This window comes from Myotis daubentonii, chromosome 5, assembly GCF_963259705.1.
Source record: "Myotis daubentonii chromosome 5, mMyoDau2.1, whole genome shotgun sequence".
NCBI classification, from domain to species: Eukaryota; Metazoa; Chordata; class Mammalia; order Chiroptera; family Vespertilionidae; genus Myotis; species Myotis daubentonii.
The window spans coordinates 783810-801948 of NC_081844.1; the positions used below are offsets into that span (position 1 = coordinate 783810).

Below are 18139 nucleotides of genomic sequence, written 5' to 3' on the forward strand. Positions count from 1 at the left end.
GTGCATGGAGGGGTGAGTGTGCATGGAGGGGTGAGTGTGCATGGAGGGGTGAGTGTGCATGGAGGAGTGAGTGTGCATGGAGGGGTGAGTGTGCATGGAGGAGAGAGTGCACAGGAGTGTGGGGGAGGAGTGAGTGTGACCGAAGGGATGCGTGTGCACAGGACTGAATGTGGATGGAGGACTGAGTGTGCACAGGAGAGAGTGTACATAGAGGAGTGAGTGTGCATGGAGGGGTGAGTGTGCATGGAGGGGTGAGTGTGCATGGAGGAGAGAGTGCACAGGAGTGAGTGTGGGGGAGGAGTGAGTGTGACCGGAGGGATGCGTGTGCACAGGATTGAGTGTGGATGGAGGACTGAGTGTGCACAGGAGTGAGTGTGGATGGAGTAGTGTTCACAAGAGCGAGTCTGCATGGGGGTGAGTGTGCACAGGACTGAGTGTGGTGGAGGAGTGAGGGTGACGGGAGGGATGCGTGTGCACGGAGGAGACTGCGCGGAGCGAGGGCGTTGCGGGTGCGCGGAGCCCCTCCCCGAGGGCGCGCCTGGAGCGGCCGGTGCGCGGCGTCCCGGGCGGGGCAGCACCGGGAGCCGCCTCCCCGCCGCTCGCGTCCGACCACAGCGCCCGCGGTCCTCGGAGGCTCCGCGCAGGAGGCAGAGGCGCCGGGAGCTTCGCGGGACCCCAGCCACCCGCCCCGCGGCGCAGGAGGAGGGCGCAGCGGGATGGCGTCGCCCCCGGGCCCGGCCCGCACCCCGCCGAGCCCCCCGCGGATGCGTCAGGTGGGTGCGCAGTGCGGCCGCGGGGACGGACCGAGCCCAGCCCGCGGCGGGAGCTCACGCTCACCGGACACACGCGTGCACACAGGCTCAGGCACACACACACACACACACACACTCACACACGCTCACACGCGCGCGCGGTCACACCCAGGGACACACGTTCGCGGCGCGCCAGGCTCACACCCGCTGTCACGTGACACCGTGAGCGGCTCTGTCGCCGGGAGCCCAGGGGGTCCTGGGGGACACGCACCCCAGACCCTGTCCCCCCCCCCCCCGGGCGTGGAGGGGCCCCGGCAGCATCGCCCCCACCCGCGGGGAGGGGACCTGGGGACCTAGCCGCGCCCACCGCGGCCGCCTCTGCGGGGACGTGCGCGCTGCGGGGCGCGGGGTTTGGCTGGGATCCGCCCCGTTTCTCGGGGTGACGTGACCGCAGCGGAGACCCCGCGCGCCGGGCTGTGGTTCGGTGGGTCCGACCCGGCCGCCGCCGTGGCGAGGAGGGACCCACGGGGCGCAGGCTCGCGGCCCCGTGGGTGGCAGAGGGGGCCCTGCGCCAGGACGGCCGGAGGGGCGGCGCCCTTGGGGCGTGGGCTCCCCTTGGGCGCCCGCGCGGGTGGGTGAGCCCTGGGGCAGGGGGACGTGCAGTGGCCGCGCCCTCTGCGCGCGCGGGAATCCCAGGGGCGCGGGGTCCGGGGACACGGGACAGGGGGGTGTGGGGACGCGCAGCCAGGTCTCTCCACACACGGGCTGCGATGTGCACAGGCCGCGCTTTCTCCAGGGCGTTTTCTGTGCAGACTGTACATGAATGTGCACCTAAAAAACAGGGCCCTCTGTGCCCCGAAGAAACAGGTTAGATTTTAATTCCTTATCAGACCCGGGACTGATTCCATGACAGTGCATTTTTAGTTGTTGCCCTCGGAGCTGTTTCCCCCTGAAGCAGTGCGGTACAGGCACCGTTGAGTCTGTGTCTGTGATAGTTACGCCCCTAAGAATGAAGGTGAGATTATTGCTATTGACAATATAAGAGAAACCACATCCTGTGCAAAAAGAAATCATTTTTCTATCTGATTGGCTATGTACGTGTGCATGGGTACTTACAGGAGCGTGGAGGAGGTCAGTGAACCGATGTGGATTTAAATAGAATGCATGCACTCACACACACCCCCGAGACACCTCATTCTATATTTAGACGCTCCCATTGATCTCAGCAGCGGGCGGTGTGAAATCAGTTACTAGAAAATATTTGCAGGGAAGGTCACGTTGCCCGCTGAGTGGGTGCTATTTAAAGGCCCGCAGAAATAGAAGCGTCCAGCTGACCGGGTCCGCGTTCAGGCTGGATGGATGCGACCTTCCGGGGCCTCCCGGTCAGGGCCTGGCGCATCGATTAGCGTGGGATGTGGCGAGAGGTTGCCGGATCACTGGTCACGCTGGCCGCCCCGTTCATCCAGGCAGAGGCCCAGAGCAGCACGGACAACTCACCTTGCCTGCAAGTGATTTTGAGCAAATCAGAAGTGAAAGAAAGAAAAAAAAGGGATAAGAGTGAAGCGGTGAAATATTTAGGCCCCAGTCACTGTGTATTTTGAAGGGATCGCTGTTTCCCGGACGTGTTTCTCCGGTCCTTTATGCATAACCTTTTCAAGTCACTTCTGGATTGAATCAGAATTGAACTAAAATCAGAATTGGTTGTTTTCTTTTCTTGGTAAAAAATGGTCGAGAGAAAAAGTATAATAGAAAAAGCGCAGGTCCGGGGGAGGGAAAGATTTTAATTAGAGACATTGCAAGGATTTTTACAACAGAAACATTTATTGGTCATAATTTTAATGCTATGTGGAAATTTTTAAAATTTTTTTGTTAATCCTCACCCGAGGATATTTTTTCCATTAATTTTTAGACAGAGTGGAAGGTAAGGAGAGAGAGAGAGAGAGAGAGAGAGAGAGAGAGAGAGAGAGAGAGAGAGAGAGAAACATTGATGTGAGAGTCACATCGATTGGTTGCCCTCCACACGTGTCCTGATAGGACAGGGATCGAGCCTGCAACCGAGGATTGAACCCACGACCCTTCAGTCCGAGGGCCGACGCTCTATCCACTGAGCCAAACCACTAGGGCTATACATGGAAATTTGGGAATGAAAATATTAGAAAGGCTTTTGGTGACTATAAATGTAATTAGTTGGTAAGTTAGTATGTTTGACTGCTAATTTTCATGAAAAGACGCTGTGTGCAGAGCCATTTACTCGGCATAAAGTAATGAAGTGGGTAAAAATCCGACCCCTGAGCAGGGTAGGCATTTTTAATGATGACGAGTAGTAAAGTGTTTGCAGCTTGAATTGTAGGGTCCTTTCCACGTTGTTCTCCCCACAGCCTTTATTTCCCAGCTCTGTGTTTTGATTATTCCTCCGATAACGAGCCTGAAAAGGGTGCCTACGTTTGCACAGACCCGAGGCCACTGTGTGACTGAATCTATGGTTGCATCTGTTTGATGTGTTTCTGATCTATCGGAAACGTTGTAATTGCCTAATATATTATTAGAATACCGATCACAAACTCCACCTATGATTTCCACAGCTAGGTCTTTTGGACAAAGGTTTTTTTTGGTCAGCTTTTGGAAAACGCTGCTGATGCAGCTTCACATGCGCACACAGTCCAGGCCCGCACAGTGTGGCTGAAACCGAGGTTCCCGACTCTTTTTTAAGAAAAGGTATATTTCGCCCGAACCGGTGTGGCTCAGTGGATAGAGCATTGGCCTGCGGACTCAAGGGTCCCAGGTTCGATTCCGGTCAAGGGCATGTACCTTGGTTGCAGGCACATCGCCAGTGGGGTGTGTGCAGGAGGCAGCTGATCGATGTTTCTAACTCTCTATCCCTCTCCCTTCCTCTCTGTAAAAAATCAATAAAATATATTAAAAAAAAGAAAAAGAAAAGAAAAGGTATATTTCTTTGTTTTTTAAAAGAAGATGACGAAGGGCCAGAAGTTTTGCTGACATTTTTAAACATTTAAGTCAGACCAGTTCCCGAAGTAGAAAGGCAGATTTTCGGGATTTCGGCCTGTGCTTCTTCATTGTCTGACTTTGTGAAAGAAAATATTAAGAAATGGCAGTTCTGCCTGGCCGGCGTGGCTCAGTGGTCGAGTGCCAACCTGTGAACCAGGAGGTCACGGTTCGATTCCCGGTCAGGACACATGCCCAGGTGTGGGCTCGATCCCCAGTGTGGGGCGTGCAGGAGGCAGCTGATCCATGATTCTCTTTCATCATTGATGTTTCTCTCTCTCTCCCTTTCCCTCTTTGAAATAAAAAAAAGAAAAAAGAGAGGATCATTTACTCAGACAGTAAAGGGATGGGAGAAAAAGGCAATAAATGGATGTAACGGTGCATCCGCATAGTTGGTTTAGATTTTTTTAATTGATGTTTAATTTACAGACGGTAAAATTCACTGACACAGTGTGACGAGTCCTGTGCTTCTGCCACCACAGTCTGGGCACTGAGCAGTCCCTCTCCAAACACCCCCTTCACCCATCCCTCCCTCCCCAGACACCCCCCTTCACCCATCCCTCCCTCCCCAGACACCCCCCTTCACCCATCCCCCCCTCCCCAGACACCCCCCTTCACCCATCCCTCCCTCCCCAGACACCCCCCTTCGCCCCATCCCTCCCTCCCCAGACACCCCCCTTCACCCATCCCTCCCTCCCCAGACACCCCCCTTCGCCCCATCCCTCCCTCCCCCAGACACCCCCTTCACCCCCTCCCTCCCTCCCCAAACACCCAGGGCTAATGCATTGGAGGGAATCATTGATGGGCTGCCTCCTGCAACCTGGGCATGTGCCCTGACCGGGAATCGAACCCGGGACCCTTCAGCTCGCAGGCCGATGCTCTGTCCACGGAGCCACACCCGCCGGGGCCGGAATACAACCCTTGGAAGTGGACTCTTTTCACTCAGCGGAATGCCGTCAGCGTCCTTCTAGCTCCCACGTGCAGGGTGTCGTCCCTCCTGCGTGAGCCCTGTGGTCACGGGGCGACAGACCCCTGCTTAGCGGGTCAGACCAGGGCCGTCTGGGCGAGCCCAGGCTGGGGCCACGTGACCGCAGCTGCTGCTGAGCACCTGCTGCAGGTCCTGGGGTGACGTGGGCTCTCATTCCTCTGGGGAGTGTCCCTGGGGTCAGGGTGCCGGGCACAGGTGAGTGTGCGAGATGCTCACCGTCCCGCCGGAGCCTGAGCGTCCCGCCACGGCCTCCCTGCTCTTGCTGGTGTGGTGGTTGCTATGGTTTCCGTGCTCACAGGTGTGCAGAGGTCTCTCCCTGGGTTTTCAATTTGTTTTTCTCGCATAAACAGTGTCGGCAAACACGTTTCGTGGGCTGATGTGCCACCCTTACGTGTTCCTTGTTCACGTGTCCCAATATTTTGTCCATCTTTTATTTATTTATTTAAAAAAATGTGTTTTTGTTGATGTCAGAGAGGAAGGGAGAGGGAGATAGAAACACCCATGATGAGAGAGACTCACGGATCGGCTGCCTCCTGCGCGCCCCACGCTGGGGACGGAGCCCGCAGCCTGGGCGCGTGCCCTGACCTCCGGGAACTGAACCTTGTCCTCCTGGTTCCTAGGTCCACGCTCAGCCCCTGGGCCCCGCCGGCCGGGCTGTTTGGCCGCCTTTTAAGTCGGGTTGCTGTGCTCTGCTGTTGAGCTCAGAGGGTTGTGTGTGCAGTCCGGATGCAGCTCTTCGTTGGGTGTGTGATTGGAAAATACGTTCTCGGTCCATGTCTTGTTCCGTCTCCTTACAGAGTCCGGCTGGGATCCCTCCGACCCAGCCCAGTTGCCGGTTTGGCTTCTGTTCCAGGTCGTGCCTTTATCATCTTCACGACCGTTTCCCGGAGCCTGAAGCCACTGCTTCCCGTGTTTTCCTTTAGACGTTTTATCGTTTTGGCATTTTACGTTCCCGTCACCCTTTCTGAGCTGGTGTTTGTGGCGTAGACGCCGTGGTTGGAAGTCACGGTGCTTGGCCTGTTAACCTGCGTGTGGCTCTCCATTCAGAACCCAGTGGGGAAGATCAATGGGGAAGATCAATGGGGAAGATCAATGGGGAAGATCAATGGACATGTTGGCACGCGCTCACTCCTGGGCTCTGTCCTCTGGGATGAGGGACTTGGGGTTTTTCAGGTTTTAGGAGAGTCTGTGTGTCATGTAGGTGTCAAGGCAGCTTTCATGATAGTAACATGCCCTTGGCTTTGCCTGAAAAATATTTACCGGATTCCCAGTCTAAACACCATGCAAGGCGGAGGCGCGGCCTCCAGTCCAGGGTCGGAGCCGTTTGTGAAAGTGGGATGTGTCCCAGGAAACCAAGAAGACACGTGGAGAGAGACAGGATCCTGCCCCACGCACCCCTGCCCCACGCGCCCCTGCCCCATGGCGCCCCTACCCCATGGCTCCCCTGCCCCACCCGCCCCTGCCCCACCCGCCCCTGCCCCATGGCTCCCCTGCCCCACCCACCCCTGCCCCACGCACACCTGCCCCACGGTGCCCCTGCCCCACGCACACCTGCCCCACGGTGCCCCTGCCCCACTCGCCCCTGCCCCACGAGCCCCTGCCCCACGGCGCTGGTGCCACGGCTTTCAACACAGTTTCTCGCCGGCTGCGCTAGGCCTGGGCATGAGGTGGGAGCAAACGGGGCCTCAGCTCCTTCCCTCGGCTCCGGAGGACGGGCAGGGCCTGTTCCATCACTTTGTCCCACGGGGGGTGTGTGGGGGGGGGAGGGAGAAGGGGTTTGCAGTTTGTAGCCCGGAGGGAGCAATGACCTGTGCCCGGGGCACCTGCGGCCTGGCTTTCAGCGACTGCGTACCTGGCTGTGTGGCAAGGACGTGCCAGACAGTCCCAGGGGCTGTAATGACACCAATCACCCCAGACAGCAGCTCCACCGAGGGGCATGTGCTTTGCTCGTGAATGTAAGTGCGTCGGTGAGGACTGGGGGTCAGCAAGGGACCGGCTGGAGGTGACACAGGCAGGAGGTGATCTGGGCTGGAGGTGACACAGGCAGGAGGTGACCGGGGCTGGAGGTGATCTGGGCTGGAGGTGACACAGGCAGGAGGTGACCGGGGCTGGAGGTGATCTGGGCTGGAGGTGACACAGGCAGGAGGTGACCGGGGCTGGAGGTGACCGGGGCTGGAGGTGACACAGGCAGGAGGTGATCTGGGCTGGAGGTGACACAGGCAGGAGGTGACCGGGGCTGGAGGTGATCTGGGCTGGAGGTGACACAGGCAGGAGGTGACCGGGGCTGGAGGTGACCGGGGCTGGAGGTGACCGGGGCTGGAGGTGATCTGGGCTGGAGGTGACACAGGCAGGAGGTGACCGGGGCTGGAGGTGATCTGGGCTGGAGGTGACACAGGCAGGAGGTGACCGGGGCTGGAGGTGACCGGGGCTGGAGGTGATCTGGGCTGGAGGTGATCTGGGCTGGAGGTGACACAGGCAGGAGGTGACACAGGCAGGAGGTGATCTGGGCTGGAGGTGACACAGGCAGGAGGTGATCTGGGCAGGAGGTGACCGGGGCTGGAGGTGACCGGGGCTGGAGGTGATCTGGGCAGGAGGTGATCTGGGCTGGAGGTCATCTGGGCTGGAGGTCATCTGGGCTGGAGGTGACACAGGCAGGAGGTGACACAGGCAGGAGGTGATCTGGGCTGGAGGTGACACAGGCAGGAGGTGACCTGGGCTGGAGGTGATCTGGGCTGGAGGTGACACAGGCAGGAGGTGACCTGGGCAGGAGGTGATCTGGGCTGGAGGTGATCTGGGCTGGAGGTGACACAGGCAGGAGGTGACCTGGGCAGGAGGTGATCTGGGCTGGAGGTGATCTGGGCTGGAGGTGACACAGGCAGGAGGTGATCTGGGCTGGAGGTGACACAGGCAGGAGGTGATCTGGGCTGGAGGTGACACAGGCAGGAGGTGACCTGGGCAGGAGGTGATCTGGGCTGGAGGTGACACAGGCAAGAGGTGACCTGGGCAGGAGGTGATCTGGGCTGGAGGTGATCTGGGCAGGAGGTGACACAGGCAGGAGGTGATCTGGGCAGGAGGTGACACAGGCAGGAGGTGACCTGGGCTGGGGGTGATCTGGGCAGGAGGTGACACAGGCAGGAGGTGATCTGGGCTGGAGGTGACACAGGCAGGAGGTGACCTGGGCAGGAGGTGATCTGGGCTGGAGGTGATCTGGGCTGGAGGTGACACAGGCAGGAGGTGACCTGGGCAGGAGGTGATCTGGGCAGGAGGTGATCTGGGCTGGAGGTGATCTGGGCAGGAGGTGACACAGGCAGGAGGTGATCTGGGCTGGAGGTGACACAGGCAGGAAGTGACCTGGGCAGGAGGTGACCTGGGCAGGAGGTGACCTGGGCAGGAGGTGATCTGGGCTGGAGGTGACACAGGCAGGAGGTGATCTGGGCTGGGGGTAACCTGGGCTTGGGGTGATCTGGGCTGGAGGTGACCTGGGCTGGAGGTGACCTGGGCTTGGGGTGATCTGGGCTGGAGGTGATCTGGGCTGGAGGTGACCTGGGCTGGGGGTGATCTGGGCAGGAGGTGATCTGGGCTGGAGGTGATCTGGGCTGGGGGTGATCTGGGCAGGAGGTGACATAGGCAAGAGGTGGTCTGGGCTGGAGGTGATCTGGGCTGGAGGTGACATAGGCAGGAGGTGATCTGGGCAGGAGGTGACCTGGGCAGGAGGTGACCTGGGCAAGAGGTGATCTGGGCTGGAGGTGATCTGGGCTGGAGGTGACACAGGCAGGAGGTGACCTGGGCAGGAGGTGATCTGGGCAGGAGGTGATCTGGGCTGGAGGTGATCTGGGCAGGAGGTGACACAGGCAGGAGGTGATCTGGGCTGGAGGTGACACAGGCAGGAAGTGACCTGGGCAGGAGGTGACCTGGGCAGGAGGTGACCTGGGCAGGAGGTGATCTGGGCTGGAGGTGACACAGGCAGGAGGTGATCTGGGCTGGGGGTAACCTGGGCTTGGGGTGATCTGGGCTGGAGGTGACCTGGGCTGGAGGTGACCTGGGCTTGGGGTGATCTGGGCTGGAGGTGATCTGGGCTGGAGGTGACCTGGGCTGGGGGTGATCTGGGCAGGAGGTGATCTGGGCTGGAGGTGATCTGGGCTGGGGGTGATCTGGGCAGGAGGTGACATAGGCAAGAGGTGGTCTGGGCTGGAGGTGATCTGGGCTGGAGGTGACATAGGCAGGAGGTGATCTGGGCAGGAGGTGACCTGGGCAGGAGGTGACCTGGGCAGGAGGTGATCTGGGCTGGAGGTGACACAGGCAGGAGGTGACACAGGCTGGAGGTGATCTGGGCTGGAGGTGATCTGGGCTGGAGGTGACACAGGCAGGAGGTGACACAGGCTGGAGGTGATCTGGGCTGGAGGTGATCTGGGCTGGGGGTGACCTGGGCAGGAGGTGATCTGGGCAGGAGGTGACCTGGGCAGGAGGTGACCTGGGCAGGAGGTGATCTGGGCTGGAGGTGACACAGGCAGGAGGTGACACAGGCTGGAGGTGATCTGGGCTGGAGGTGATCTGGGCTGGGGGTGACCTGGGCAGGAGGTGATCTGGGCTGGAGGTGACACAGGCAGGAGGTGACCGGGGCTGGAGGTGATCTGGGCTGGAGGTGACACAGGCAGGAGGTGACCGGGGCTGGAGGTGACCGGGGCTGGAGGTGACCGGGGCTGGAGGTGATCTGGGCTGGAGGTGACACAGGCAGGAGGTGACCGGGGCTGGAGGTGACCGGGGCTGGAGGTGACCGGGGCTGGAGGTGATCTGGGCTGGAGGTGATCTGGGCTGGAGGTGACACAGGCAGGAGGTGACACAGGCAGGAGGTGATCTGGGCTGGAGGTGACACAGGCAGGAGGTGATCTGGGCAGGAGGTGACCGGGGCTGGAGGTGACCGGGGCTGGAGGTGATCTGGGCAGGAGGTGATCTGGGCTGGAGGTCATCTGGGCTGGAGGTCATCTGGGCTGGAGGTGACACAGGCAGGAGGTGACACAGGCAGGAGGTGATCTGGGCTGGAGGTGACACAGGCAGGAGGTGACCTGGGCTGGAGGTGATCTGGGCTGGAGGTGACACAGGCAGGAGGTGACCGGGGCTGGAGGTGATCTGGGCTGGAGGTGATCTGGGCTGGAGGTGACACAGGCAGGAGGTGATACAGGCTGGAGGTGATCTGGGCTGGAGGTGATCTGGGCTGGAGGTGACACAGGCAGGAGGTGATACAGGCTGGAGGTGATCTGGGCTGGAGGTGATCTGGGCTGGAGGTGACACAGGCAGGAGGTGACACAGGCTGGAGGTGATCTGGGCTGGAGGTGATCTGGGCTGGGGGTGACCTGGGCAGGAGGTGATCTGGGCTGGAGGTGACCTGGGCTTGGGGTGATCTGGGCTGGAGGTGATCTGGGCTGGAGGTGACCTGGGCTGGAGGTGACCTGGGCTTGGGGTGATCTGGACTGGAGGTGATCTGGGCTGGAGGTGACCTGGGCTGGAGGTGACATAGGCAAGAGGTGGTCTGGGCTGGAGGTGATCTGGGCTGGAGGTGACCTGGGCTCGAGGTGATCTGGGCTGGAGGTGACTCTGGGGCTTGAGGTGACCAGGGCAGGCAGTGACCCCTCGGCTGACTGGAGCAGCTGAGGTTTGCTGGGCTCCAGGGCGGGGCCCAGTGCTGGCCGGGACGCTGCATGGGGACACTGGTCCTCACAGCACGGGGACTGGCTTCTAAGACTCACGCAGGAACAAGGGCACTTCTGCGACCTCGCCCTGGAAGTCACACGGGGTCACTTCTGCCAGGGTCATGGGGGTCACGGAGGTTCACCCAGATTCGGGCGGGGCAGGCGGGGCCCTGGCCCCAGGCGTCTGTGGAGCGATGTCAGCTTCACGGTGTCAGAATAGCACCGGGCCGGCAGTGTGGCCAGGGGTTGAGCGTCGACCTATGAACCAGGAGGTCAGGGTTCGATTCCTGGTCAGGGCACGTGACGGTTCGATTCCCGGGCAGGGCACGTGACGGTTCGATTCCCGGGCAGGGCACGTGATGGTTCGATTCCCGGGCAGGGCACGTGCCCGGGGTGCAGGCTGGATCCCCGGCCGGGGTGTGCAGGAGGCAGCGGATCCATGATTCTCTCAATTGTCATTGATGTTTCTATCTCTTCCTCCCTTTCCTTTCCTCTCTGAAATAAAAAAAAATAATAATTTTTTTAATATATATTTTATTGATTTCTTACAGAGAGGAAGGGAGAGAGATAGAGAGTCAGAAACATTGATGAGAGAGAAACATCGATCAGCTGCCTCCTGCACATCTCCTACTGGGGATGTGCCCGCAACCCAGGTACATGCCCTTGACTGGAATCGAACCTGGGACCTCTCAGTCCGCAGGCCGACGCTCCATCCACTGAGCCAAACCGGTTCCGGCCATAATAATTTTTTTTTAAAGTAACTTTAGGCAACACTGCTATTTCCATCAACTTTGTAAAATCTAAGGAACCCGGCGTGTTTGCTCTGCACACACCTTTCCGTGCCTGTGGGTGCCCCTGCCTTCCCGTCAGATGCCGCCCTGGGGCCTCCACGTAGAAAAATTCCGGGCTGGGCTGCCTGGAGGGAGTTCAGCTGAGGAATAATTTATCGCTGAGGCTGAGCAGGAAACGGCCTGACAGCTCACTGAGAGCCTCTGAGCATATCCCCCCCCCCCTCCCCCCGAGCAAAGGGAGGCTGGGACGGAGACGGAGATGGCCGGCCTGGCTCCTTCGGCACCTGAGTCGGGACCAATATCTGGGGTCAGACCAGGTCTCTTCTTGCGACAACGCGTGGGAGCAGCTCTCGTTCAGGACGTTGTGAAGGTCACACAGGACAGCGCCCTGGCTTCCTCCCGGGGGTGACCGGGGCTAGTGGGGCTAGTGATTGAGCATCGACCTATGAACCAGGAGCTCACGGTTCGATTCCCGGTCAGGGCACAGGCCCGGGGTGCAGGCTCCCACCCAGCAGGGCACCCCCAGCCTCACGCCCGGCACCGTGAAGCAGGAAGGACGGGCGATCCGTCTTCTGCCCAGAGTGGGGTTCTCGGCCTGAATCTAATCAGGAAGGACCCGTGCGCTGACCTTGAAACGCCCCCCCCCCCCCCACGAGGGAATAATGGGAGGCAACATAGGGTGACGATTGCAGGCATTTCAAGGTTCAGTAACTCCAGCCCGGCCGGCCGGCGTGGCTCCGTTGGGTGCTGAGTGTTGAGCTATGAACCAGGAGGTCAGGGTTCGAGTCCCAGTCAGGGCACAGGCCCGGGTTTCGGGCTTCATCCCCAGTGTGGGCGGGAAGGAGGCCGCCGATCCATGATTCTCTCTCATCACTGATGTTTCTATCTCTCTCTCCCTCACCCTCTCCCTCACCCTCTCCCTCTCTGAAATCAATTTAAAAAATTTAAAAAAATTAAAGATACAATAACTCCAGCATAGCCTTGCCCTGGGGTTTGGGGGTGAATCCTGTGTCTTCCCTTTCTCCCCGATGCAGCCGGTCACTCTGATCCCCGTCTTCCCGGACGGCTGTGCCAGGTGGACGGCTTCCCGTTCCGGGACATCGCTTATTGGCGTGTGGATCTCAGGTCGTGCCCACGTGATTTCATTGGGAAATCACTGGCTTAAATGCACTGAAGTGTAACGTTAAGGAAGTGCTATGGACTGTAGGGAGTCTTGCCGTCTGACTGGCGGGGTTTCCATCATTTCCGAGCCTCCACCTCCGTGACCTGACCACGCCTGACCCAAGTGTGTGTCCAGCCACGGGCACCTGGGCGAGCTCTGGGCTGTGGGTGAGGGGGGCATTTCACAGGTCAATGCACTGGTCCTTCTTGATTAGATTCAAGCTGAGATAGATCACCGTCCTTCCTGCGTCAGGGTGACGGGCGTGAGCTCTGGGGGTGCCCCGCTGGGGTGGGAGCGGGGAGGAAGCCAGGGCGCAGTCCTGTGGCCGAGGCTGGGCTCCCCCCAGCGAGGTCAGCGGGGCAGGGGCCCCGAGGGAACGCACGAGGCCCAGGTGGTGAGGGATGAGGAATGTGCTAGGTCATCAGGAGCCAGACGGGCTGAGCCCCAAATGGCACCAGCACCCAGGGACGGGAGGCAGAGATTTTATTTTTTTAAATTAATTAATTAGTTTTAATATATATATTTTTAAATTGATTTCAGAGAGGAAGGGAGAGGAAGAGAGAAACATCAGTGATGAGAGAATCGTTGCTTGGCTGCCTCCTGCACGCCCCTCTTGGGGGTCAAGCCCGCAACCCCGGCTTGTGTCCTGACCGGGAATCGAACCCTGGACCCTCGCCCTAGCCGGTTTGGCTCAGTGGCTAGAGCGTCAGCCTGTGGACTGAAGGGTCCCAGGTTCGACTGGTGTGCAGGAGGCAGCCAATCAATGATCCTCTCTCATCATTGATGTTTCTATCTCTCTCTCCCCCTCTCCTTTTCTCTCTGAAATCAATAAAAATATATTTTTAAAAAACCACAAAAACAAACCCAGGACCCTTCAGTCTGCAGATTGAGGCTCTATCCACGGAGCCACACCGGCTTGGGCAGGAGGCGGATATTTTAAAGGACTCAGGGCGGCTTTTTCTGGGCAAAGCGTTCTCTGGGCGGGTCCCATCCTGGGATGTGGGGGGTGAGGCGGGGGTGGATTAAAGGTCTTAGCAAGTGGGATGTGGTCCAGCGAAAGGGAATGTCCGTTGTGAAGTGGCCTGGAGGTCAGCCCCAGGGGAGGGATCTGTCGACTCAGGGACTCGATCAGACCCACCAGCGAGTGCTGCGCGGGGCTGTCTCCCCTTTTCGTGGAATTAAAGTCTTTGTTCCCCACGCGGCTCTGGCCACAGCTGTGTTCCCGAGCCCTCGCTCACGGCCCTGAAGTGGCCACAGCTCTCAGACGCCCCTCCCGTCTGCGCCGCTGTTAGTCTCAGTGCATCAGGCCTAATGGACGAGCTGCCGGCCTGGCCTCTGCGCTAAAAGCCGGGCCCTGGAAATGCCGTCTTCTTCAAACCCATTAGCGGCTCCGCTCCGTGGTGGTGAGTGTGGGAGGGCCAGCCTTCCGCCCCGGGAGCCGGGAGGCGCTGGGCTGGGCCGGCCCGTGTCTGCCTGGGCTCGGGCCGGGCCGGCCCGTGTCTGCCTGGGCTCGGGCCGGGCCGGCCCGTGTCTGCCTGGGCTCGGGCTGGGCTTGGAGAACAGACAGACCCCCACAGCTCCGCGGGCTCTGCCTTCCCCTCCCCAGGTCGGCCTTCGCTTTAATGTCCGAGGTCACTTTACTCCGCGGTCAGGCACGTTCCGCCGGCTTCCTGCCCACTTACCGGTCACAGCTCTCGCCCGCTCTCATCTCTGCAGGGAAGGGGGTCCCACTGTCAGACCCGCTGCAGGGAAGGGGGTCCCACTGCAGGGATTGGGGTCCCGCTCTCAGTCCCGCTGCAGGGAAGGGGGTCCCACTGTCGGACCCGCTGCAGGGTTTGGGGTCCCACTGTCGGACCCGCTGCAGGGATTGGGGTCCCACTGTCGGACCCGCTGCAGGGAAGGGGGTCCCACTGTCAGACCCGCTGCAGGGATTGGGGTCCCACTGTCAGACCCGCTGCAGGGATTGGGGTCCCACTGCCATACCCGCTGCAGGGAAGGGGGTCCCACTGTCATACCCGCTGCAGGGAAGGGGGTCCCACTGTCATACCCGCTGCAGGGAAGGGGGTCCCACTGTCAGACCCGCTGCAGGGATTGGGGTCCCACTGTCAGACCCGCTGCAGGGATTGGGGTCCCACTGTCAGACCCGCTGCAGGGATTGGGGTCCCACTGCCATACCCGCTGAAGGGAAGGGGGTCCCACTGTCATACCCGCTGCAGGGAAGGGGGTCCCACTGTCATACCCGCTGCAGGGAAGGGGGTCCCACTGTCAGACCCGCTGCAGGGATTGGGGTCCCACTGTCAGACCCGCTGCAGGGAAGGGGGTCCCACTGTCATACCCGCTGCAGGGAAGGGGGTCCCACTGTCAGACCCGCTGCAGGGAAGGGGGTCCCACTGTCAGACCCGCTGCAGGGATTGGGGTCCCACTGTCAGACCCGCTGCAGGGAAGGGGGTCCCACTGTCATACCCGCTGCAGGGAAGGGGGTCCCACTGTCAGACCCGCTGCAGGGAAGGGGGTCCCACTGTCAGACCCGCTGCAGGGAATGGGGTCCCACTGTCAGACCCGCTGCAGGGAAGGGGGTCCCACTGTCAGACCCGCTGCAGGGAAGGGGGTCCCACTGTCGGACCCGCTGCAGGGAATGGGGTCCCACTGTCATACCCGCTGCAGGGAATGGGGGTCACACTGTCGGACCCGCTGCAGGGAATGGGGTCCCACTGTCAGACCCGCTGCAGGGAATGGGGTCCCACTGTCAGACCCGCTGCAGGGAAGGGGGTCCCACTGTCAGACCCGCTGCAGGGAAGGGGGTCCCACTGTCGGACCCGCTGCAGGGAATGGGGTCCCACTGTCAGACCCGCTGCAGGGATTGGGGTCCCACTGTCAGACCCGCTGCAGGGAAGGGGGTCCCACTGTCATACCCGCTGCAGGGAAGGGGGTCCCACTGTCAGACCCGCTGCAGGGAAGGGGGTCCCACTGTCGGACCCGCTGCAGGGAATGGGGTCCCACTGTCAGACCCGCTGCAGGGAATGGGGTCCCACTGTCAGACCCGCTGCAGGGATTGGGGTCCCACTGTCAGACCCGCTGCAGGGAAGGGGGTCCCACTGTCAGACCCGCTGCAGGGAATGGGGTCCCACTGTTGGACCCGCTGCAGGGAATGGGGTCCCACTGTCGGACCCGCTGCTGAAAAGGGGGTCCCACTGCAGGGAATGGGGTCCCACTGTCATACCCGCTGCAGGGAAGGGGGTCCCACTGTCATACCCGCTGCAGGGAAGGGGGTCCCACTGTCAGACCCGCTGCAGGGAATGGGGTCCCACTGTCGGACCCGCTGCTGAAAAGGGGGTCCCACTGCAGGGAATGGGGTCCCACTGTCAGACCCGCTGCAGGGAATGGGGTCCCGCTGCAGGGATTGGGGGTCCCACTGTCGGACCCGCTGCAGGGAATGGGGGTCCCACTGTCATACCCGCTGCAGGGAAGGGGGTTCCACTGCAGGGAATGGGGTCCCACTGCAGGGAATGGGGTCCCACTGTCAGACCCGCTGCAGGGAATGGGGTCCCACTGTCGGACCCGCTGCAGGGAATGGGGGTCCCACTGTCAGACCCGCTGCAGGGAAGGGGGTCCCACTGCAGGGATTGGGGGTCCCACTGTTGGACCCGCTGCAGGGAATGGGGTCCCACTGTCAGACCCGCTGCAGGGAATGGGGTCCCACTGTCAGACCCGCTGCAGGGAATGGGGGTCCCACTGTCATACCCGCTGCAGGGAAAGGGGTCCCACTGTCAGACCCGCTGCAGGGAAGGGGGTCCCACTGTCGGACCCGCTGCAGGGAATGGGGGTCACACTGTCATACCCGCTGCAGGGAATGGGGTCCCACTGCAGGGATTGGGGGTCCCACTGTCGGATCCGCTGCAGGGAATGGGGGTCCCACTGTCATACCCGCTGCAGGGAAGGGGGTTCCACTGCAGGGAATGGGGTCCCACTGCAGGGAATGGGGTCCCACTGTCAGACCCGCTGCAGGGAAGGGGGTCCCACTGTCGGACCCGCTGCAGGGAATGGGGGTCCCACTGTCATACCCGCTGCAGGGAATGGGGTCCCACTGTCAGACCCGCTGCAGGGAATAGGGTCCCACTGCAGGGAATGGGGTCCCACTGTCGGACCCGCTGCAGGGAATGGGGTCCCACTGTCAGACCCGCTGCAGGGAATGGGGTCCCACTGTCAGACCCGCTGCAGGGAATGGGGTCCCACTGTCGGACCCGCTGCAGGGAATGGGGTCCCACTGTCAGACCCGCTGCAGGGAATGGGGTCCCACTGTCAGACCTGCTGCAGGGAATGGGGTCCCACTGTCAGACCTGCTGCAGGGAATGGGGTCCCACTGCAGGGATTGGGGGTTCCACTGCAGGGAATGCGGGTCCCACTCTCGGACCTGCTGCAGGGAATGGGGGTCCCGCTCTCGGACCCGCTGCAGGTAACGGGGTGCCGGCAGCCCCTGCGCTGGACTCAGCACGGCCCCCCACTTCCCTCTGTCTCGCCTTCTCCTAAGGAACATTTCCCCCCAAATTCCAAGTCCCACAGTGAACGGTGTGTCCGTCTCCTCAGAGTAGACAGGAGGCTGACGCTGATGGAGGGGCTGGGAAATCATGGGCGGCTCCTGGCTTCAGAGTCTGTGCTTTGCTGGGGCCGCTCGCCGAGAGCGCTTCTCCCAGAGTCTGTGCGGACCCAGCTGCAGCTCACGACGGGCTGGAGTGTCACATGGGGTGACACGCGTGTGGCCAGCGTGCGGTAGCTGTGTGCGCGGTCGATGCTCACTGTGAGGATGCTGTCCCAGGCTGTCACACCCACACGTGTTCGTGGATCCAAAGACCCCTCCCCCCCCAGCCAGGCATCTGCGTGACGGGAGAGAGCAGGGTCCCGTCCACGTGACCTCGGTCCCTGGAGGGAGACCCTCTGGGAGGGGACGAATCCCCCCCGAGCCCGTGTCTCCCCTGGAAATCACCTCCCCATCGGCGGCCGGGACCGAGACGCTCAGGGAAGCAGGTGGGGACCCAGCCGGCGGCTGTGACATCGAACATGAATGACCCCGCTCCCCTCGGAGGCCTCCGCAGCCACAGCGGCCGCTCTCCCCGGGAGAATCGGAGGTGAAGCCGCGTTGCGGGCAGACGATGGGCTGTATGTTCACGGGGGCGGGGGCGGGGGGAGGACTTGGGGGGAGGGCACGCGCCCCCCCCCCCATGGAGGTAGTTATTCTGAAAATGCGAGCGTTCCAGAACCAGAGGCCACCTGCCTGGTGATGGCAGCGTGCACAGTGCGGGGCGAGGGGGTACTGACCCCCTCCTCCCACCTCCTCGGTCAGCCCTTCACAGGCGGCCGCACCGGAGGGAACCTCAAAGCTGAGGACATGCGCTTGGGGCGTCCCCACAGACAGGATAAACCCAAGAAAACTCCCAAGACAGGAGGCCACACGGCTGGCGATGTGAGACATTTGGGACAAAAGGAAGAGAGGAAGGGGGTGGGGATCTCAGAGGTGAGAACGGGCGATTCACAGGCGGTTGAGGAAGAGCGGAGGGGGTGGCAGGAACCCCCCTCTGGGACCCAGGGGGCACCCAGCCCCAGGCCCCAGCCCCCAGGCTCCAGCCCCCCAGGCCCCCTCCCCCGCCCCAGCCCTCTGGTGGCCACACTGCGTCCTAATGAGGCCGAGCCCAGGCTGCCCCCTCCGGCTCCTTTCTGCCCGGTTCCCCTGAGTCTGGGCCGGGAAGGGGGAGGGTCCGAGG

The 18139-nt window shown here is 61.3% G+C and overlaps 1 protein-coding gene across 1 annotated transcript in view; it reads left to right on the forward strand.

Moving 5' to 3' along the window:
* The first annotated feature begins 582 nt into the window (after positions 1-582).
* Positions 583-18139, forward strand: part of ANK2 (ankyrin 2) — a 362059-nt gene continuing 344502 nt past the window's right edge. Inside the window, exon 1 of the mRNA XM_059695513.1 lies at positions 583-773. Within this exon, the coding sequence (XP_059551496.1) occupies positions 717-773 (57 nt within the window). The 5' untranslated portion in view covers positions 583-716. The remainder of the gene's footprint in view (positions 774-18139) is intronic.